The sequence below is a fragment of the Podarcis raffonei genome, chromosome 13 (assembly GCF_027172205.1).
Source record: "Podarcis raffonei isolate rPodRaf1 chromosome 13, rPodRaf1.pri, whole genome shotgun sequence".
NCBI classification, from domain to species: domain Eukaryota; kingdom Metazoa; phylum Chordata; class Lepidosauria; order Squamata; family Lacertidae; genus Podarcis; species Podarcis raffonei.
In genome coordinates, this window is record NC_070614.1 from 24,073,753 (window position 1) to 24,096,960 (window position 23,208).

Here is a 23,208-nt window from a genome sequence, read left to right on the forward strand (position 1 = left end):
CTGACTCTGTCTTCGGTTTTCAGGTGCACCCAAAATAGCAAATGAAACAATGAAGAAGAGAGACACCCCCTATTCCAACAAAGGAGAGTGATGGGGTTGCGGCACCTGGTTTTAAAGGAAAGGTTGCAGGTGCTGGACTATTAGTTGACAGTAAATGGTTTTGACTGACCTATAAAGCCCTAAATCGCTTCAACCCTATGTAGCGAGGGTAAACAATAGTTTTTTAAAAATAATATAAAGGCTTTGCTTCCAGTGATAGTACACACACATGTATTTTGTCCAACAGGTTTTGGGCAGCATAAGTTGCATGGAGACTGCAAAACCTGATTCACCTCTGGTAGATCGGGATGCATTTACATTCCCGTTCCAGCCATATTCATCTACCTGAATCACCACCACTCTGCATCCTTCGTGTTTGCCTCTTGCCTTAAGTGTGCATCAACCATACCTTTAAAGCACATGGTTCCTCCCATTGTGGGGTGGTCCAGCTCTGGCTTTCTAATGGAATGGGGCAGATCTGTAAGTAAAAAATCATGGCTGCCCTAATCATGTGCAGTTTGGCCCTAGTTAATCCCTAAGGCAAAGCCTAGCACAGATCAAGACAGCCTGTGTTTCTAGAGGGAGCTGGAAGAATTGACTGAATGAACTACTAGGTTCTCCCCATACCAGGTTAATTAAGATCCCTTCATCTTGATACCTTTTTAGCATTTTAGAGGTGGTCATGGTGAGTTCATTGCCTGTGGTACTACCCTAGCTTTGCAGTGTCCCCCCACCCCACTAATAATCTTTATTTTATGTTTATTCATTAAAACATTTCTATTCTATCCTACATTAGAAATCCCAGGGCAGTTTGAAACAATTGTGGTAAAATGAGCACAATGAAACCAGAAAATATACTATGTCCACATAAGATAGTACTGTCATGAGTTTGTGGGTGCTAGACAAGTCTAAATTCCTGGACTCAGTAAGTGTCAGAATTTAATCAAGGCAAATTTTACAGTATAAGCCAGGCCAGTTTCCAGACCAGGAAATTGCCTGGGATGATGAGCCATTAGGAAAACAAAACAAAAAAAAGGTGATGACCCATTAAGAAAGCCATGAAGAAGGCAAAGGCTCTGTGCCGGAAACGCGGACCCTGAGTAAGCCACCTGGAGCCCCTGGAATCTTGCATCGCTTGGAGATTGAGATGGCGTGCAACTCAAATGCCTAAGAAAATAATGAGTCTTCCAGAAGCTCCTAAAACCAGTCAGGGTCAGTGCTTGTCTGATGTCTAGGAGGAGTTGATTCCAAAGGCTGGGTCCCACCACATAAAAGACCCTCCGCCTGATAGTGTCCAAATGGATTTGCATGGGCTGAATCAACCAGAATAATTTCAGTGAATGGGCAGATCTATGTGTTGAATGCTTGAATCAGTGAGTTGCTTCTCATCCCAAAGAGATGTGACAAATGTTGACATTTTACAGGAGGTGCTGTCTGTGTGTGTGTTTTAAAGAACGATGCTACAGCCTATTTATGCAAATATGTATTTGATAGTGAGGCGGCACCCACAGCAGCACCCAGGAATGTCAAATGCTGAGATGACCCTGGTTCATTGGATGCCCCAAATGGAAGGTGGGAAGGGAAGGGCCCAAGGCAAGCTGACAGGAACTAGAGCTATCAGAAAGTCATGAGCATTTATCAGCACTGCCACCTTCAGTGATTAATAACACCAGCCCCTTCCCCAAAGCCAAACTAGAGAACTCCACACCCTGCTTTTTGTTAATCATGGTGATGTGCACTGCTTTGCTGATTACCTGAAGCAAAGGTTTGGCTGTTTGCCAACCTTGAGAGCTTTTCTTGTGGCTGGCAGGAGACAACAACACAATTTCATTTTCATTTTTTCACCTTTAGTATTAATAACTGTTTATATAGCAGTGAGCAAATTTGCTTTTGCAATCGCTTATCTTCTTTGTCTTTTTGACAGCCCAGTGAGGTAGGTACGCAGAAGCCGCTCCCAGGGCACACCTGGAGTCTGGGCTCAGCCCCAGCAATAGATTAAGTTTCCAAGCCAGGGAGATGGAATCTGAGAAGTGATAGCAAAAGGAAGTGCAGTCCCAAGTTTGTGCAGAGAGACGCCATTTCACTGGGGCTAAGGAAAAGGCTTTCCTTGCCAGCAGGTTAACTTGCACAAATTGTTGAGTCCTGGCAGAAGGCACCTTGGACTACTGTCTATGGATGCTGGCTTTAACACTGTTTGGAAGCTTAGGCAGAAAATCCAAATGGCACCCACACCTTCCACTAAATCTGCCAGGAAGTTCTCTAGCACTCATCTGGTTGAAAAATATACAGAAGCTGGAGAGGGGGTGTAGCTCCCATCAGTTTCAATTAAGCTTATTCAGGAGAATTGCCAGTGGACCACATATCAGGGGTCATATCTGTCTCACTCTGCTACTCAAAATCTGCCACCTTATTTTTCCTCTTAGTAGATCTGCCTCTGATCCATAAGTTTAGACCAGGGAACTGAGGGCCAAACTAGACGCGATGTAATTAGAACGTCTCATTTTAATTTGGTAGTAATTAGCAGCCCCAGGCAATTGCTTTGAAGATCAGGATAGGGGAACGGCACTCTTGGAGAGAGTGTTCTTAACTCTTCCATCCCATTCCTCCCCACCCCCAATAAAAATTGTGCTCCTATTCACCTCATCAGATGGAAAAAAAGAACAGCAGCATTAGGAGCTAACAGCCGTTTCAGGGCCCCTCCAGACGTCCTTTTTATTACACATTCCTGATGATTTGTGCTCATGATGCTGTCATGGCGGTTATATGAGATCCCGCTTTCAATACTGCTTGTGCCTGCAGAAGTTTTGGGGCAGCCATACTGCTTCATTTCCAATCAACACATTTCCTGTAACTTCCTGCTGGAATCCTATAACCATGACCACAAACGTTTTGGGGTTTTTTGTCCTTCTTTGGTTGTGGAACAACTCCTCCAGATTGCGGTAAATGTGGTAGCTTTGGGGAAGCACAGCAAAACAACTAATAAAGTGTAATTAATCCACCACTAATGCACTATCATTATGTCACAAACGTGTTGCAGAATACACCCACAATAAAACACACTCTGGAGGGGCCCTGGGTGTGTGCTGTTTCCCTTGGGGAAAGAAAGAACATGGAAGGGGAAGGGTTAAGCACCCTCACCTGGAGGACCACTTCCCTGATCTTCAGAGTAGCTGACTGGTACCTCTAATTAGCTGATTTGGAGCTCTTTTGCAATAAACCTGCTTCCTCACAGGATCAGACTTTTTGCAGTAAGGAAAGTGACAGGGAAAATGCAGTGGAAAGTGTAGGGTAACACTTGCTTTGAGGCAGCATCGTCCAGCCACCCTACAAACAAATCAGAAGGAAGGTTCATAAAATAGCCAGTACTGTCTGATCTCCCTACAAACATATCAGGACAAATGTTCACTAAACAGTCTGTCTGGAAGTGCCCTAAAATGAGTTCATAGCCCCACTGGCTGAAAATGAGCTCTGATGCCTTTGAGGAACCTGGGTCTTGCAACCTGCTGTGCAAAAATAATGTCAGTGGAGACATCTGAGATGAAAGAGGTTATTCTAAACCATCAAGCCAAGATCCAGCAAGGGTTCTTCCTATTTGCTCTTATTTTCTTTTCTTTTCTGCTCCTTTTCCACCCCTCCATCCTCATCCATCACCTGCCCCAACTTCTCATTTGCCTCCAGAAGACATCGCGCCATTCCGGAGGTGGCTCTTTCATTGCGGGAAGAAGGAGCCGGTCGGTGTCACCTACTCAAGAGAAGCATGTTTCCCACCACGAGAAACCAAAGAAGGTAAGAAAGGAAGAAAATAAAATGTTAATCGCTGTGCAACCTCGCCTGGGAGTGAACAGCAAAAAGATATTAATATGTCTATATTATATGTCTATAATATGTCTTTTAACCTTCAGCCTTTCTAATTACAAGCAGATCAGATCAAACACAAAGGCATATCCAGTGCCTGTGTATTCTATAATTCTTTGTTCTTGTGTTCCAAAATTATTCCTGGCCCCAGAATTCAGCATCTGGACAATTTAAAGTTCTTGCTGAAGTTACTTCCAGATGACAACAACAACACACTTACCAAAAAACCACTGAAACCGCGCCCCCCATTAATGCTATCCTAACACAAGCAATGTTCAATGGCAATTGCACACTATCCAGTTCCTTTGCAAAGAGGAAAGCAGTCCTTTGGAAGGACAGTTAGCTCTCTCCATCTCCACCAGCACTAGGCCTCTCTCTCTCTTGCTCCCCCCCCCCCTTTTCAAAAAACACAGCTGTATTTGCCTATATTAACACTTGCACTCAAACAGTGAAGCAGCCTCCCTGGAACTCCAGGATCTGATTGCATAATGGTGACAGTTAAGAAGTAAGAGCCACACAGCTATCCAGCCCCCATGTGTGGATCTGCAACACCTCGAGGCCTGAGCTGGGAATGGAGCAAAAAGAGGAGGGTTGGGATTCTGCAGTGCTGTAAGAAGGTCCGAGATGAGGAAAGAAGGAACCCTATAGATCAGATAAAAGACAAACATGCAAAAGCAGAAGCCTTCCCTGGTGCCCACAGGGTCCTCTCTCTCACGCCAGTCTCCATTCTGAAATTAGGCTGGTAAGAAGCCTCTCACAAAAGTGCCCAGGGGCCCCAAAAGGTCAGAGACCCCTTTATTAAAGATGAGGCTGAGGGGCTGGCTGAATTCTGCAGGCAAAAACAGCCCAACACCTACAAGGAATAAAGTAGCACTATATTCTCCACAGTCTAAGGCTTTTCAGACAAAGGACCCACCACTAGCCCACAGATGCAATTGGGGCCCCATTTCTTAATTATTGTTTTTAGCATATATTTGTGTGGTGGTTGTGCTTCTCTTGTGACCCACCTTAGGTTAAGCCGCAACCCAGTGAGTGGGCCCCAACCCAACCACTTGAAGATTGTAGGTCTAAGGTTTTAGGGCAGGCATAGGTGAACTCTGGCCCTCCAGATATTTGGGACTACAATTCCCATCATCCCTGACCACTGGTTCTGTTAGCTAGGGATGATGGGAATTGTAGTCCCAAACATCTGGGGGGCCAGAGTTTGCCTATGCCTGTTGTAAGGGTTTGGTGTAACACTACTAAAAGCACCCCAGAGAGTGTGAGAGAGAAATATCTTGAGGGCAGGACAACATAAAAAGATGACGCAGCAAGCTGTTTTCAACATGGAGCTTCTCCCTTGGTGCTCCAGCATCACAAACTCGTATCCAGACATAGATTTACAGCAGGATAATAACTGTGTTGCTCTTTTGCAGCCAAAACAGCCCAGAATCTTTTCAGGTGCCTCAAGTCTCTTCCTTGTTTTTCTGGACATAGATGAAATTAACAAGATACCCTCCCTTCTCTAGCCTTCAGAACCCCCAGGGAAACCGTCAAGTTTTCTTGGTTTTACCCAGGCTTCTCTAATCACTGTACAGAGATAGGGAGAAGCACTGTCGATTTCACCAGCACTTGTTAATCACTGCATGCCAGTGCTGATGTACACATGGTGAAAATGATAAGGCTTTCCCTCCCACTTCCGCCACTGCTGCCTTAGTGCAAGACTGGAGAATCCTGATGAAATGGATGCCAGTGTCATGGGTCAGTTTGCCTACTGTGGTGAATAGTGGGGAGTGTTGTCAGTTTCACTCTTTCAGAACAAAATAGTGGTGGAGGGGAGAGGAGGGATTACACACAGTCATCAACAGCACCAGCAAACATTCCTTTATTATCCCAGGTGAGGCAGTCGTGCAACTGTAAGATCGCCCCTAAAATTATTTTGCAGCAATTGTAGTGGAAGCCTTTCCAGCATATGGGGCACCATGGGAATGCCACAGTTTGGGATGAACAAATGAGCTTCCAATTCCATAGAAAATTGAATTGCTAGTATGAAAAACCCTATGTCACAATTCTCTTCTTCTTCCTATTTGAAATCTGTAAAGGATTTAACTATTAGAAGACAGACAGTGAAATCCTGAACACAATTAACTGGGTGGGGGGTAATCTCCATAGAAGTCCAGTGGGACCTATTTCTCAGGAAACATTATTTGGACTTATTTCTGAATAAATATTCTTTGGCTTGTACCGTAAATGGTGGGGGGAAAGAAAAAAAGAGGGCATCCTGCAAAAATTGCCCTAACCTTATCTGAGAGGTCTGTCACCAGGGTTTAATTTTCATCTCAAGATAAAGTTTTTCAGGCTTGTAAAGGGAATACTTAAGGCTTCTGCTCTTGTATCCACTGCTGCAGAAAAATCATTTTCCAGCTGTTCTCCATACTGCAATCAGTTGTTGCCACTCCTGCTATACAGCAATACTGTGTAGAAAGAAACATACCGTACAATTCACCTATACTATTGTATAGTGCCCTACACATATCTTATCCTCTCTAGCAAATACGATGTGGTCAGATCATACAGCTAGAACAAACTTGAAACCTGTTTTCAGTGCCAGAAGAAAAACACAATAACTTGTAATATTAGAGAAGAGCATATGCAGAGTGCCTTAATAAAAGCATCTCTTCTCCCCACCCCCATCGCACCCCAACTCTCTAATCTGGGATTGAAGCGAAGGATTTCCAAGTAAGAGGATATGGTTTATTAGCCCAACTTGAACCCTAGCATCTCACTTTGGAGAAATTAACACTTGCCTGGAACTGCAGCAGAATCTGTTTCAGTGCCATTTGCAACTGGATTTGCGGGGGCGGGGAGGGCGGGGAGAGAGATAGCTCACCCTTGTCAAGTCATGTTTTATGTGACCAAAAGCTCAGAGTTCCACACAGTTATTAGTTATGCAAAACTGAGAGGCACTGGTTTGTTTTTAGCTCTGCTGCCTTGATCAGTTGCAACTGTACTGGCTGTCAGTCAGTCAGTCATTCCGTCCAATTTCCTAGTATAGTGGTACCTCGGGTTGCAAACACCTCGGGTTACAGACTCCGCTAACCCAGAAGTAGTACCTCAGGTTAAGAACTTTACCTCAGGATGAGAACAAAAATCGTGCGGTGGTGGCACGGCAGCAGCAGGAGGCCCCATTAGCTAAAGTGGTACCTCAGTTTAAGAATGGTTTCTGGTTAAGAACGGACCTCCGGAACGAATTAAGTTTGTAACCAGAGGTTTCATTGTATATGTACTAGGCCTTTAATGCAGCTTAAAGGTAGGTTGGCTTTGGTGCACTCCCAAAGACAGCTGCTGCCAAGGAAAATGGTGGAAACAGGAAAAGAGAAAGAGAGGCAGGAGAGAGATCAGCACAAGGTAAATGGTGGTAATGGAACAGAGTATGAGCCAAAAAGGCAGGGGGGAGAGGAAACCAGGATGATTGGCAGGTGATTTGGAGAGCAGCTGACACCAGGCAGGCTATGGAAGAGAAAGGTTCTATATTTGCACAGACTCGGAAAAGAAGAAGGGGGAGGGAGAAGCAAGATCACTTCTTTCTGTTAATCTATATAGTACTGGCAATCATGCTCCAGTAAACAGATGATCAGATGATCAACTGTTGGCAAGGTGCAGTAAAGGTGCCTATCCTGGGATCTATAATGAAGCTAGGCAAACTGCAGGCCTACAGAATAAAATAAAAGAAATTGGGGAAGTAGCCAACCACATATCCTTCCCTACGTCCCCCACAAAGGCCTGGAAAATCCTTTTTCCTAGAGGATAAATTATAGCCACAAATTATGTGTACTCTCCCAGGAGCCAAAGCTAGTGTGCATGAAACCTAGAAACAGACTTGGTTAGAGAGGGACAGCTTCCCCAATCCAGCTGAAGCAGCTGCAGACTGTTGGAGGAGGGAAGAGGAGAGCTTAACCCTGAACAGGTCATCAGCACCTTGCCTTTTAGCAGGTCTCATCACTGCTAATTGAACAAATATTGATAATAACTTTGCCTGCCTTCCATTATATTAGGCTTCACCCACACAGGAGTTTGATATAGATTCCAAGCTGGATTTTCCCCCAAGGCATTGTTCACATGGCATTCTCCGTATCCAGTGGGTAGCCTGCGGTTTTCCAACAGTAAACTCTGTTTTTTCCCCAATCCAGGGAAAATCTGGAAAAGGGAAGTAAATCCAACTGTGGACACACTGGAGCACATTGTCTGGGCAGGTTCTGGTGCCATCTACCGCCATACCCATCTAAAAGCAGCAGGGTTGGAGAGGATTTTCAGTGGGAAAATAGGAGGAGAAAGAGTTTGTGCTGTTTTCCTGCCTCAAACTCAGTCCTGCTTGTTGCTTTGCATAACAAAAGATGCCCCCCACCCCAATAATCACCAATCTACATGTAGGGCATAGCTTCTGCTTGTCACTTCAGCTGTCACACAACTTGAAAATTCCACCATCTCCACCCCTGCTTTTGTTTAGAATTATAGAATTGCAGAGTTTGAGAACCTTACACAAATTAGCCTGCTGGTTGCTTATGCAGACTCATGCTTAAAGACAAGCCTTTGCCATCCCAGGGCGCTCCAGATGTTTTGGACTATAATTTCCATCAACTCCAGCCAGTGGGGTACAACTTCTAAGTGTTGGGAGTTGTAGTCCAAAACATCTGGAGGGTGCCAGGTTGGGGAAAGCCAGGTGTTGTTGGACTCTACACCCATCAGCCCTAGCCAGCATGGTCAATGCCAGGGGATCAGGGCATGAGCTCAAAGGTTTCCCGTCCTTGCTGTAGAGAGGGGGGTTTATATGGCTGGAATGGGTTAACTGGTGGCCCTGTAAATGACAGTGGTCTACATCCCTTATCATGCCTGACTCATTAGCCATGCTGAGAGGGGCTGATGGAAGTTGGGAGTCCAGCAACACTCGGGAAGGCTGTAGGTTCCTCATGCTCACAAGAACATAGAAATCACCTTCCTGGGATCAGATCGTGGTCCATCTAGTCCTGTGCTCTCTTTCCAACAGCCAAACATTTCTAGGAAGCATGGAGGTGAAGTCTGTTGCTTTGTGTCCAATATAATTAACATGGCTGGAAAAAGGGAAGGATAGTGTGTAGATTTATTTCTGTCTGCCAGAGAAGGGGAGATTAGGACCGGTCATTGGGGGGAGAATTCCCCCCAACTTCCATCCTGGATGACGCAAGCTTGCAGGACTTCAGATATGGTGGTGGGCTCTCTGATCTGTTCCTCCCAAGTTAGGATAAAGGTAAAGGGACCCCTGACCGTTAGGTCCAGTCGCGGATGACTCTGGGGTTGCAGCGCTCAGCTCGCTTTATTGGCCAAGGGAGCCGGCGAACAGCTTCCGTGTCATGTGGTCAGCATGACTAAGGCGCTTCTGGCGAACCAGAGCAGCGCACGGAAACGCCATTTACCTTCCCGCCGGAGCGGTACCTATTTATCTACTTACATTTTGACGTGCTTTCGAACTGCTAGGTTGGCAGGAGCAGGGACCGAGCAACGGGAGCTCACCCCGTCACGGGGATTTGAACCGCTGACCTTCTGATCGGTAAGCCCTGGGCTCTGTGGTTTAGGATAGTTCAGCTAATTAGCAGGTCTCCACAACCTTGTTTCAAAGTCGTGTAGTTTTAAATTTGTTGGTATCTTCGTCACATAGGCTTTTCCTGCAAGTATTTGTTTTTGCTGTTTCCAGTGAATGTGTTTTACATGTGGAAAGAACAAGCCCATTTTGAAACATAGAATTCTGCCCTGAATTTATATGCCCAATTTTATTCTGTATCTCAACATTCATGGGAGTTGTTACAGTACAAACACGCAAATGAACGGAAAATGCCAAAATTGGGGGAAACTAAATAAATATATCACTTGGTTGAGCAAATCATGTACGTATTTAAAATCTGCCTCTCCAATGCCTTTGTGCCATTTGGCAGTACCTGGCAATATTATAATTAGCTGGACCAGCTTCTGTCAGTGTGAAAATACGGGAGCTTTCAAGTGAGTGCTTTAATCTGGAAAAGAACAAAGAGTTTTGTCTGTAACCCGAAAGAACCAACAGAAATAGGCCCATTTTTTGAAAAAGGTTGGTAAAAGAAGTTCTGTTTCTCTCTTCGCTTCATTTTTTCTCCTATATCAGTCCTGCAGCATCAGACTAAACTAAAATAGTTAAAAACTTTAAAGTTTCAGTAATGTGGTTTTCCTCCTTGTATGCTGAGCACACACCCCAGGAAGATATTTTTATACCCCACCCTAGTTTGACAGAGCTGGTAAACCTCAGTTAAACCAGAGTGTGAGCAGTACAACAGTAGCTGAGGACTCAAGCAATTGCACACACACATATATATACACTACACACACACACACACACTCTTCACATAGAACATTATATCAGGGAAAAGAGGTCGAGCCTGACCTTTTCCCTACTTTGGTCTGTCCAAATGAGAGTATGTGCAGGAAGCTTTTGTGGGTTTCTTTGCATGGAGGAGCATTTAATGACCATATGAGCAATCTGAAATATTACTGCCAAACACACATTCCCTACCTAAGCAAAAACTAAGCAAAGATCACACCCTTGCATTCTTTAACTCTCCCCCCCCAACCTTTTCACCTGAAGCATTATAATGCCAGAAGTGTTATTAAGATGTGCTTGCGGATACACCCTGTGAAAGAGATTAGCCTGAGGCTAAATGCATCTATTCCAAATACAGTATTTCTAAAGTGCCCTTCATCGAAAAACGATCCCAAGGCTGAGTGCAACCAGAATAAAATACTGAACTTTATAGCCTTAAATACAGCAAAACCCAAGCTACCAAAATATCAGTAAGGATAAAAACACAGTAAATATCTGCAACATTCGGTACTTTGAACTGAAGTGCATACTTGCTGCCAGTTGCTTAATTTGCAAAGGAAGTGCCCTCCAAATTGGAAGCCAAGTTGTGTTCCTTCAATGCTACCTTGTTCTTTACATGGTTAGAGACACGCTTCTGCAGAATTACTCCACGTTTCAGGGCTGAGCTCGCCTCTTTGTCTGGCCCGGAAACCTTCCACTCTGTTTCCAGAAGCATGGGAGGTGGGTGCACGTATTAATTGTGCTAAGGGAAAGACACTTTCCACCTGCTCAGGAGCAGTATCTGGTCTAGCCTATTTTGTATGTCTAAAGAGGGGACGCGGTCTAGCCTATTTTGTATGTCTAAAGAGGGGACGCGGTCTAGCCTATTTTGTATGTCTAAAGAGGGGACACGGTCTAGCCTATTTTGTATGTCTAAAGGATGCGGGTGGCGCTGTGGGTAAAACCTCAGTGCCTAGGACTTGCCGATCGTATGGTCGGCGGTTCGAATCCCCGCGGCGGGGTGCGCTCCTGTCGTTTGGTCCCAGCGCCTGCCAACCTAGCAGTTCGAAAGCACCCCCGGGTGCAAATAGATAAATAGGGACCGCTTACCAGCGGGAAGGTAAACGGCGTTCCGTGTGCTGCGCTGGCTCGCCAGATGCAGCTTGTCACGCTGGCCACGTGACTGGAAGTGTCTGCGGACAGCGCTGGCTCCCGGCCTCTAGAGTGAGATGAGCGCACAACCCTAGAGTCTGGCAAGACTGGCCCGTACGGGCAGGGGTACCTTTACCTTTACCTTAAAGGGGGGAAAGTTTCCTTAAACGTGCGGCGCAAGTTTTCTGTCCTTGGTCTGCAAACCGATTCTAAACACAGGCAGCATGTGAGAGTGAAGGAGGGGAGGGATATATATTGCACATGCCCAGAGACCCTGTCATTCATCTCATTCCTGCGGGCGTTCCAGGGCAACGTTCTAACGCCGAATCCTGGCTGAAACCATGCACATGCTCAGAGGTGCTCTCGTCTCTTATGATTCGCTCACATTCCGAGGCTGAGGCTCGGTAGGAAGAGAAGGCAGAGCTTTACCCTTGACCCGTGTGCTTCATTGCTCAGAATAAGGAACGTCTCCTGCCAGGCGGGGCAGACAAGACTTTATCGCTCCCCCCCCCCCGTTTTGCTCTCACTGCAGTGCCCAGGCCGGGGGTGGGCGGTGAGGGGTGAAATCTAGGGAGGATCTTGTGGGCAAGGCCCTTTCTGGCATCTGAAGGGATCCTATTTCACTCGCCCTGACGTTGGAGATCTACAAGTTAGTATGTGCAACGTGGGCACCGCCTTCCCTTGCTTGCAAGGCGAGAGTTTCCCCCCTCCCCATTCCTTTCCTCCTCCTTCTCCTCCCTTTCTTTTCTTTTTTTCAACGCCCCCCCCCTTTCCACTCTTCCCCGCTCCTCCTCATTAACTATCGGGCTTTTCCTGTGCCTGCCGAAATGCCACCCCCGCCCCCCACCTCCAGCTGCTCGAAACTCCCAACGCAGGCTTGGAAAGAGAGACTTTCTTCCTGTTGGTGAACTTTGGGCAATGAAATGAACTTGGCAACCCCAAGGCGATTGACAAACCCAGGCATTCCCAGAGGAAAGGAGTCTGGAGAGTCGGGAAGGTAGGGGTGGCCTTTTATTTCCAGGGGATCTATCATAAGGTCAGCGCCCCCCCCTCCAGTCCGACTTTAATCCCCTCGCCAGTGACAGTGGGCTTTCTAACACTCTGGACGGCAAAGCAGACATTAGCAAAAGTGGGCAGGCATTTAAAAGTTGTGTGTCAGTGTGCGTGTGGCGGGGCTGGGGAAGAGGGAGATCTGAGGAAAAGGGGGGTGGGTATTAAGAGTCAGAGGGGAGAAGGTGTGGGGGAATCAGTTGGCATAAGAGAATGACTGAGTGCATTTTGAGTTAAGAGTCAAGACACGGCCATTGACATCCCAGGGTCAGTGTGTGCACGACTGCTTTTGTGTGCCAACAAGGAAGATAATACAAACTCAGGGTTTCTCAACTGGCTTCTAATTATTATTATTATTATTATTATTATTATTATTATTATTATTATTAAATGCTCGTTTTGCATGCTCTTTGGGTATTTTGTACAGAATTGTAAAATTGCCCCAGAGGTAGCATGTGGGACGGGAAGAGAGGTGTGGGGCGAGCGACGAATGCACAGTTTTGCAAAAGAAGCTCTTACAAAAAAAACAACCCATATCCCCACTATGATGTCACATCAGCCTGAAAGATCTATATTTACACACAACAGTTATTGTGTTCTTCAGAAATATCCACCACCATTTTTTTTAGTCTGTGAAAGGTCAACCCTCCAGGTGTTACATTTCTTCTTATGGCAACCAATATGCGGTAAAGTGAATCTTCTGAACTGGATCTGTTCAGATGACTCGAAACCCAGAATGCTGTGTCGTCTTTTTGGGGGTGGTGGATATCTTAAGATTTTTTAAAAAGGCAAACAAAGTAAAAGCTAAAGTGAAAACTGATACTTTTTTTTAAAAAAAGGCACAATTTATAAAACTGGAAATCAACACACAAATTGCAAGTAAGCCAAGTAAGCCTTAACTTATTTATTTATATTACTATTGCAAAATTGATTTAAGGCTGCAAAACTGTACACACTTTAATGGAAGCTCTATTGAACTCGGTGAGACTTTTTTTCTGAGCTAACATGCAAAATAGCATTGGGCTGCATATATGTCAGCTGGAAATACTCGAAACCAGATTTGTTAATCTCTCTTATAAACTTCTAATCTAAAGTTTGCTCGTTTTAATTTTTTCACAGATTGATTTTTTAAAAAGTAATATTTTTCTCTGTTCTTTTATGCAAAATTTCTTGGTTTGAGGAGTTGATCTGGTGTTTCTTTGTTCACATGAAACTGCTATTCCTGTACCTGCTTATAGAAAAGGAACTGACAATGGAATCCCGTGTATGTCTTTTAAGAAGCAAATCCTGCTGAATTCAGTTAGAGTTATTCCTAAGTAAATGTAGATAAGATTGTACCCCAAAGCTTCTATTTTAAGGAAATCACTAAATTTTAAGGAAATTTCTGGGCCCAAAAAAGTACAGTACTGTGACTTATATAAATAATAAGTGAATGTGTATGTAAAGGTAAAGGACCCCTGACAGTTAAGTCCAGTGGCGAACGACTCTGGGGTTGCAGCGCTCATCTCACTTTACTGGCCGAGGGAGCCAATGTTTGTCCGCAGACAGTTTTTCCGGGTCATGTGGCCAGCATGACTAAGCCTCTTCTGGCGAAACCAGAGCAGTGCACGGAAACTCCATTTACCATCCCGCCGGAGCGGTACCTATTTATCTACTTGCACTTTGACGTGCTTTTGAACTGCTAGGTTGGCAAGAGCTGGGACTGAGCAACGGGAGCTCACCCCGTCGCAGGGCTTCGAACCGCCGATCTTCTGATTAGCAAGCCCTAGGGTCAGTGGTTTAGACCACAGCGCCACCCGCGTCCCATGTGTATGTAGTTACCTATTATTTAAGACTTTTATATACCACTTTCTGACTGGACTTTAAATAATAAGTAAAACAATGCATTCAATCTAAGGCATACTAGTGACGTGGGGGCTGCATATAAACAAGAGGAGCACTCCAGGGACAAATGAATTTGGAATCGGGTGAAGAGGCCAGGGCAGACTAGCCCCCCACTTTTTTACCTAACAGATCTCAAGCTCAAAGTAAATTAATTCAATAAATATAGAGCAGGCAGGTAGAAAGCCAGCTGAGGTGTGCCTGGTATGCAGAGTATTGTACTGAATCTTACATGTATGACTATCTTGCAACTGGGTAGAAGTCATGAATGTTTTCTCCATGCAATATGCTCTTGGTCCTTGGGGAAAACGTTTGTTCCTCAAGGGTAAGGTAGATGAAATGTAGAAGTTGAGAGAGGCAGGGGGTTGGTGTATGAAGCCTTTGGGAACATGGCAGTGGTAGCCAGGGAATGGATGTTGGATTATTCCTTCAGATATGGAAATGGGAGCAAAAATTTGCCACAGTGTGCATGTTCGTCGGAGGTCAGGAACGGAAATAACACAAGTGAATATGAGTGGCATATTCACTGATTGTATTTTAGGTCTGTAAATGTTAGGGTTATTATTAACATTATTTTCTGCGTAGTTTTTTACTTTTCCGTTCCATTTAAATTGATTACAGCCATATTGAATAATGAGACAAATCACATAGGTTTCCGTGGAAACTGAATTGTAGCAGAATGGAAACACTGCTGTTTGCAATGAACACAAAATAGGAGTGAGGCTCTCTGGGAAGGAAGGACTCACTCTGAGGAAGAGGCTTTTGATCCCCTAGAAGGGACCAATTTCCTAGGGGATAATGGTGAAAAAGGTGAAATCTGTGTTGGAGATCATTATGAAGGGGACCGAAAATAAAACTGCTAATATCATAATGTCATTATACAAATCTATGGTGTGACTGCACTTCAAATACTGTATTCAGTTCTGATTGCTTCCTGTAGCTTCCTGAAGCCAATCAGAAGCCGCGCTTTGGTTTCCGAACGTTTTGGAATTCGAACGGACTTCCGGAATGGATTCCGTTCGACTTCCAAGTAAGACTGTACTGCTTTACACAGTGCATAGATAAACTATGGCATTTGCTACCACAAGATGTAAATATGGCCACCAACTTGAATGGTGTAGACCCGTGGTTCCCAATTAGGAGTCCTGGGACCCCTGGGGATCCACAGAACGCACCCAGGGAGTCCACCGCCTCCCACCTCCCAACTATTTTTTTTTGTTTTGTCATTTTTTGCACGGCAATATCACAGATTTTAGCGCTGTGTGATTTTTCAATATATTGGCCCAAATCGGTTTTGAAATCACACCGCGACAACGATTTTGACCTGGCAGTATTCAGCAATATATTGCTCCTTGTGCGAGGAGAGCGGGGCAGCTGATTTCAAGGCACTGCCGATATCCTGCGAGCTGATAACGTGGCTGCTCTGAGCTGCCTTACCGTGATACTACCTTCCCCTGGTGCTGAGGTGGAGCAGCTTTTCTCAGTAGGAAAGCAGCAGCAGCAGCCACAGCAGACAGTGCGTCTTCACTGGCTACCTCTGCTGGCTGCCCCCTTGACTGCGGCTTGATGCACCCCCATCCCCTCCCACTCAAACCATGCAGTGGAGGTGACTCTGCTTCCTCTCCTCCCCCCAACCATCTGATCTCCACAGCTGCCCCTTCCCTCATCTCCACGCCTGATCTGCAGGCACCCGACCCACACAATCTCCTTGACTGCTGCTTCCCTCATCTGCAATTTCAATGATCTGCAATTTCAGACTTTGTGATATATCAGAATAATGTGGTGCTTAACTGCTGATATATCACGATGTTGAAAACCAGATAATGCTCAGACCTAGTCTGTTTTTTTAGGATACCTAAAATTCTTTGCTTGTTAGGAGCTACCCCACATTTTGTTCCAAAAAAAATAAATAAATGCAGAGGTAACTACCATAGAGTTTTCAAAACTTTCAAAAGTAGGGGGTCCGTGGCTTGGGTTTTGAAAAATAAGGGGTCCTGGGTATTTAGCTAATTGGGAACCACTGGCGTAGACAAGTTCATAAAGGATAATGGCTACCTGCGCTATTAGAGGCAGTATGTCTCTGAATACTGGTTTCCCAAATGCATCTAGTTGGCCGCTGCAAGAACAAGATGCTGGACTACATGGGCATTTGGTATTAGCCCACAGGGCTCCTCTTATGAGACCAGTGCTTTGAATTATACCTGGAAACAAATTGGAATTCAGTGAGGATGTTTTCAGCCCTGGAGAAATGTGATGCAACTGGTAATTCATTGATTTGCATAATTTATTCTGCTTACCATGAGCGCAAAGAGGGGAAAGAGCTGTCTGACCATTGGAATGCTTCTCAGGCCTCTGCCTGGCTTTTGGTCACAGAGATTTTGCCAGGCGTTAGCCACACACTTTGTCAAGGCTGTCCCTGGAGCCACAAGCAGGGCTGAGTGTACTCCACTCTGAAGGGGGGTGGGGACCTGCTGTCAGGAAATCCAAATTCTGTGCCAAGAAAAGTTGACTTTTGCAACATGTATAAATCATGCAAATGGAGGACATTTTCATGGTTTGCTTTTGCTAGAAACAGGAGGGGTAAGGTCATTGATGCACCAGTCTCCACTCTTGCAAATCTTTTTCAGCTATCTCTGGTTGCAAATATTTCCTCAGCCATTACCCACATATTTCCGTGTATATCTTAAAATCCATAAAGACCTAGACAGCTGCATTTTAAAAATGAAACTTGAGATTCTTAGGAAACTGAATTTCTATACCCACTACGCAACCTGCATTTCTCTTCTGTGATCTTCCAGAATTGCAGCATACAAAAAGTCCTGATCAAGAGCTAGAAGTTTGCTTTACAAAGAAAAGGTGTTCTTCACAACACATGTGGGTTTTGTTTGTAGCACAGGTGGGCAAACCATGGCCCCAACCTCATTTTATGCAGCCCCCAATTCCTCTTGCAGCTGTCCCATTCCTCTTTAACTGCACAGGCCTACATTTCCCAGTATGGATTTGAATGATTCCCGCAAAACAGTGACACTCTGAAGGCAACCTAAATTTAGCCACAATCGCTTTATGTCCTTCTAGCATAGATTGCAATTAGGAAACACACCTAATTCCTGTGCAAAGCTTGATTGCTTATTTATTTAGCGATTATCGAATTTTATACCTCATTTTTTAAAGAAAATACTGTAGTCAAGGTGGGTTATAATCAGTTTAATACAGTGTTGGAGTTCAAACACAGCATGCTAGTTTATCAAGGCAAAGAACAGCAGAAGTGCCACAGGTTTATGACACAGGTGCTAACACCCGCAGAGACAATGTGGGTTGGGTAAAAGATGCTTTGTAAGACTACTCAGCAGGGTAAGAAGAAAAGCAGGATGTACACAGCAAGCAGACTAATACCCAGTCTTCTGATGTGGGATTAGATGCCATCCTACCTCTTTTCCGGCAGACGTGCCTAACTATCCCACTTCCTTCCATTCTTTTCCAACTCCTTTTTCTCTCCCAGTTCAGCCACCGAAGCAATTTACTCATCTAGCTCAGTAATATCTGAGTGGCAGCATCTGTCCAGGGCTTCAGGTATAGGACTTTGCCATCATCTCCTTCTACCTGATCTTTTTTTAACTGGAGAGGCCAGGGCGTGAACTTACCAGCAAAGGATGTGCTCTATCACTCAGCTACATTTTCTTTCCCCCAATCTACATAAAAGTTGTGAATGAATCAGGTCTGTTATAGGAACCTGGACCTTTGACATGCAATAGCTGTCCTTTAGCCATGGCTATCCCCGTTAAGCCACAAGAGAGATAATTAATAATAATAATAATAATAATAATAATAATAATAATAATAATAATAATTTATTTATACACTGTCCATCTGGCTGGGTTTCAACTCTGGGCGGCTTCCAACAATATTATTAAAATACAATAGTCCGTCAAACATTAAAAGCTTCCCTAAACAGGGCTGCCTTCAGATGTCTTCTAAAAGATGTGGATGGAACTAAATGTCACACACATTAAGGGGGGGAAACACACAACCTCTTCCTGAATCCCGAGGTAGCAGGTGCTTGCAGATTTATGCAATGCGCCCCATGAATGCAAACTAAGCCTTTGAAATGTTAGGGAGAAGCTGCCCTTGTACAGAATCATATGGACAAGTGGTTCTTCCAGGGGACCTGGCATGTTCTATAACTAATGAAAACGACACTGCAGAAAGAGGGGTTTTGATATTGGGCGCAGATTTTGTAATGCTGTTTTATTCATTTCAAGAAATGAAATCAAGTTTCTAGTCCCTGAAGCAGGAAAAAGAAGCGTGAATAACAGTTAGTAGCACCTTAAAGACCAACTAAGTTACTTAGTTGGTCTTTAAGGTGCTACTGGAAGGGGGAAAAAATTTTGTTTTGACTATGGCAGACCAACACGGCTACCTATCTGTAACAGTTAGTAAGCAGGGTTCCCAGTGATTCACTGGATGGTGTTTGAGGACCTCCTTACTCCTCCCAAGAAATGTATAAGCCATGACAAAAATTAAGCAATTTCAAATTTCAAAACCATTTAATTAGCTGTTTTCAGGATGTAGTGGCCAGCTTTTCTGGGCAGTGAAAAATCTCGGATAACCTTTTCTTGGGATTTAGTGATATCTTTATTTTTAAGGAGAGGCAAAATTCAGGTGTCCTCTGATGAAGCTGATCCAGGAGAAGAAGGAATTCCCAGGGAATAGCTGGAGGGCCTTGTATGATGTATATGCATGTGTGTATATGTATAATCTTAATCTGAACCTGATATGGATTTTTGTCATGGATCTGCATGCCAGATGTTGTCTGCACCTGGAGGAGCGGTTACTCCAGGCAGATGTTTTTGCTGATGAGCCAGAGTTGCTGTGGATGGTGGGGAAAGAAATGGCTTCTGAGATATACAATCTAGACTGTCATCCTCGCTTGAGTCCTTCCCCTTACAGCTTCCTTTCTCACTTGCTGCTGGAAGGGTGGAAAACATTGTCTTTTGATCTTCCTTTTACAGAGTCGGAAGGACAAGGAAAGGCCTAAACAGAAGCACAAGAAGCATTCAGAATCACCCACAAGTCTCACACTGTCCTCCACTCCCATTGTCACTGAAAAGGTAATGAAAACCCCATGTGAGGTGTTTGCAATGGAGCACCAATATTTGTTTGTTTGTTGTTTGTTTTGGCAAGTGCTGTGATATTTGGTATCGGTGTCTAATATTCAGCCTCTTGAAAAAGCGTAGGAGTTGTTTTCGTGTTTTGAGACCTCATGATTGTGAAGATAAGTGTGTTGATATAAATGTTAGATTCTCAGAAGCCAGAGGGGAGAATAAGCAAGGTTTCAATAGACACACCTGTGCTCTGCATTCCCCATGTAGCCATGAGAAATACAAAACATTATAGTATGGGGCGGGGGGGGAGAGAAACACAACTGCGGTAAATTTTAACCTCACTTTTCAGGTTGCAGAATTCAGTTTTTCTGGGTGTACAAACAAGATTAACCTGTCCTATGATCTTTGGGTGAAGGGTGGTATATAAATTTTAATAATAATAATAATAATAATAATAATAATAATAATAATAATAATTATTATTTACCTGAATTCAGGACCTGTGTTTTATACACAGCCCTCCCTTGAGAGTGGAAAAAATAGATCAAGCAAGAGAAGAAAGATAGATGTACAAGTCCTTCCTTGCTGCACCTACTCCAATTTGTTTCAGGTCCTAATTGCACACATTCCCCCAATGGTCTTCCCTTCACTTCCCCACCACAAGCAAGCTCTGAGCCCTGAGAAGCTCATATTGCAGCTGTCTGCTGCTGATGACATAATCGCTAAGCTAAACCCTTGAGTGATTTCAGAAGCATGTCACAGCTCGTTCCTGAAGAACATGTTTCACTTCAGGCCTTCCGTAGCATTAATAATCTAATCGCAGAGCTTTGCTTTGCTCTCTCTCTGTCTCTCAAGCCTGATTGTAAACCAGGTGAAATGACTGGGCTACATTTTCTAGGGCCAAATCTCACATTACTTAATCTGCATCAGGGTTAGCCCATTAGGCTAAGTAGGGAAGTGAAAGCCTGCCGGAGGAATTCCATTTCCAGCTCTGTTTTCCAAGCCTCTGGCAGCAGATTTTCTATGGAAAAATCAATCTCTTGGCTTGAATTTCAGGCAGTTCTGTTTGTGCTATGATTGCTTCAATGCTGCCAATTGCTTGGTTCAATAAAAAGCCCCATATGTGTTCACACATAGGTTTTTGTTCACATGCGTAATGCATAATAATTGGGCTTTGAGGCTGGAGATGGGCAGTGGTTTTTTTAAAGAGCTGAAAGTGGTCCAAGAGAGAGGAATCTGTTTCTGTAGTCATTGCACACATACTTTTTTTGTCGCACTGTTACCTCTGGCCAAGCAGGTTTTGCAGGGTTTTGAAACAATACAAACTCCTGCAAGACCTGTTTACCGGAGCTAAAAACAGGATGCATGTATTTGCTGCAGAAGCAGTTATCCCTCTTTCAAACCACTTGATCTAGTTCCATCCTTAAGATACCGTATTTTTTGCACCATAACACTCACTTTTTTCCTCCTAAAAAGTAAGGGGAAATGTCTGTGCGTGTTATAGAGGGAATGCCTACGGATGGCATGCCTACGGATTTTCCTCCTCTAAAAACTACGTGCGTGTTATGGTCAGGTGCGTGTTATAGAGCGAAAAATACGGTAAACATTTTGACTTACTTTGTTCCAGATTGCACTGTAGGATGGGCATGGTAGGCTGTTTGAGAGCGTGCATATTTTAAGTCATGTATTGAGATGATGTTGCCGGATTTTTTGAGATTGTAGGATGTGGTTTGATGTTCAGATACCACAAAAATGCAGCTGATATGAAACAAAGTGATTAGCTGTGCAATCTGAACTCCCTCAGGAAGAAGGGTAGGGTATAAATTTAATAATAATAATCTTATGTATGTCTACTCATGCATTATTGAAGGGGATTATTGGGTTGTCTTTAGTTTTGTTTTTAGTGTGTATTTTGTGTTTTCTATATTGTGGCTTTATGTTGTGAACCACCCTGAGATCTACATGTATAAAGTGGTATGGAAATTTAATAAAATAGTGGCAGGAAGTGCCAGCTGGTTACCCACTCTGAACCTTGCCAGCTCTTGGGCCTATGCTCCTTATAATGTAGCTCAATGTTTGGGGGCTCAATGTTTGGGGCACCAGCAGGCTAGGAAATCAGCTTCCTCCCTTGAAGACCATGGGAACAAAATAATGCCTAAATCTGCAGCAGTACCTTGAAGTATGGTTCTCATTAGTTTGCTCCAGGCCTCATCCATGTAGGTGCAGGGTGTGGAGCATATAACGGGACCGTTAGTAGAGCTTGCTTTCACTTCTTGAAAACATCATTTGTTTAACCATCAGAAACCCCTCTGCTAATGAGTAATTCCTGGGGAAACTGTCGTCTGCCCTGCAATCCTATCCTGCTTAATTAAACTAGATTGTTTTAATTGGATCTAGCCTAGCCTGAATGTGGATTTATATTCTTGTGGGATTAGTTTAGTTCAACTGTTGTTCTCCAAAGGTTTGTCCAGAAGGGGCCTGGTCACCCCCTTTTGCCTCTCCTCCTTGAAACGATGTCTATTTCATGTGAATGAATTTAAACATGTGTGGAGATGCTTAATAGAGATTGTGAGCAGCCACATGGATTGGATGAGGAGCTCAATGTGTGTAAGCCCCCAACACCATATTGTTAATGTGGATCAGATAGACTAAGTGCTTGGTAACGCCTTCATGTCAGAGGTAAATATCAGTCATGGATAATCTGTGAAAAAAAATATTTAGTGAAGGCATGTAAATAGAGTTTCCAATGTCATTTTGTGGTTAGAACCAATGGGGCCAACTGCAGAGTTTTGTAATGTGTGAACACTGAGGGCAAGAGATTAGAAACCACATGGTATACCATGGGTAGCCAATGTTGTGCCCTCTAGATGTTGTGGACGGCCTGGGACGTTGGTGGCGCTGTGGTCTAAAACACTGAGCTTCTTGGGCTTGCCGATTGGAAGGTCGGCGGTTCAAATCCCTGTGACGGAGTGAGCTCCCATTGCTCAGTCCCAGCTCCTGCCAACATAGCAGTTCGGAAGCATGCAAGTGCAAGTAGATAAATAGGTACTGCTGCGTCAGGAAGATAAACAGCATTTCCATGCACTCTGGTTTCCATCATGGTGTCCTGTTGCTCCAGAAGCTGTTTATTCATGCTGGCCACATGACCCGGAAAGCTGTCTGTGGACAAATGCCGGCTCCGTCGGCCTGAAAGTGAGATGAGTGCCACAACCCCATAGTTGCCTTTGACTGGACTTAACTGTCCAGGGGTCCTTTACCTTTACCTTTGTGGATGACCTCATCCTAACATCTCTGATAATTGGCCATCCTGACTGTGGGACATATCAGTGGTCAGAGCCAATATTTCTGCACTCTCAACCCTTTCTTAAATTCAAAGCATATTCCTTGTTCAGAAATACTAACCAGCTAATCACAAACTGAATTTTAACAGCAGAACAAGAACTCATTTATGTTATGTGTCTCATAGCATCCAGTGTCAATGACTTCCATTAGTGAAATGCACACTTTCAGTCTTAACCTGCCTTACTGGGAATATTCTCGATGAAGAGAGAGAGTTAATAATCCCCCCCCCCCACGTCTCTCTCTGCTGCTTGTAAGCCTCCAAAGTGTCTGTCCCTTAGACATTGTGGAGCATAGAAAGGGCTGAGAATCTTCACATGGAACGTTTCCCACTCTGTCACCTGCGTGGCTCCAAGAATCCTGGAAGGAGTTAAAATTGGCCATTAAGAAAATTATGTAGCTGTGTAAGACAACCTGTTAGGAGGCCCAGAACTGGAACTGCAAACAGCA

The 23,208-nt window shown here is 44.3% G+C and overlaps 1 protein-coding gene across 5 annotated transcripts in view; it reads left to right on the forward strand.

The window, feature by feature from the left end:
* Positions 1-23,208, forward strand: part of MLLT6 (MLLT6, PHD finger containing) — an 87,864-nt gene that overhangs the window by 31,840 nt on the left and 32,816 nt on the right. For 4 of the 5 annotated variants that reach the window (XM_053363353.1, XM_053363357.1, XM_053363356.1 and 1 more), the window contains exons 7-8: positions 3,718-3,825; positions 19,327-19,425. In XM_053363353.1, the coding sequence (XP_053219328.1) occupies positions 3,718-3,825; positions 19,327-19,425 (207 nt within the window). The remainder of the gene's footprint in view (positions 1-3,717; positions 3,826-19,326; positions 19,426-23,208) is intronic. The other variant, XM_053363354.1, reaches the window with a different exon arrangement.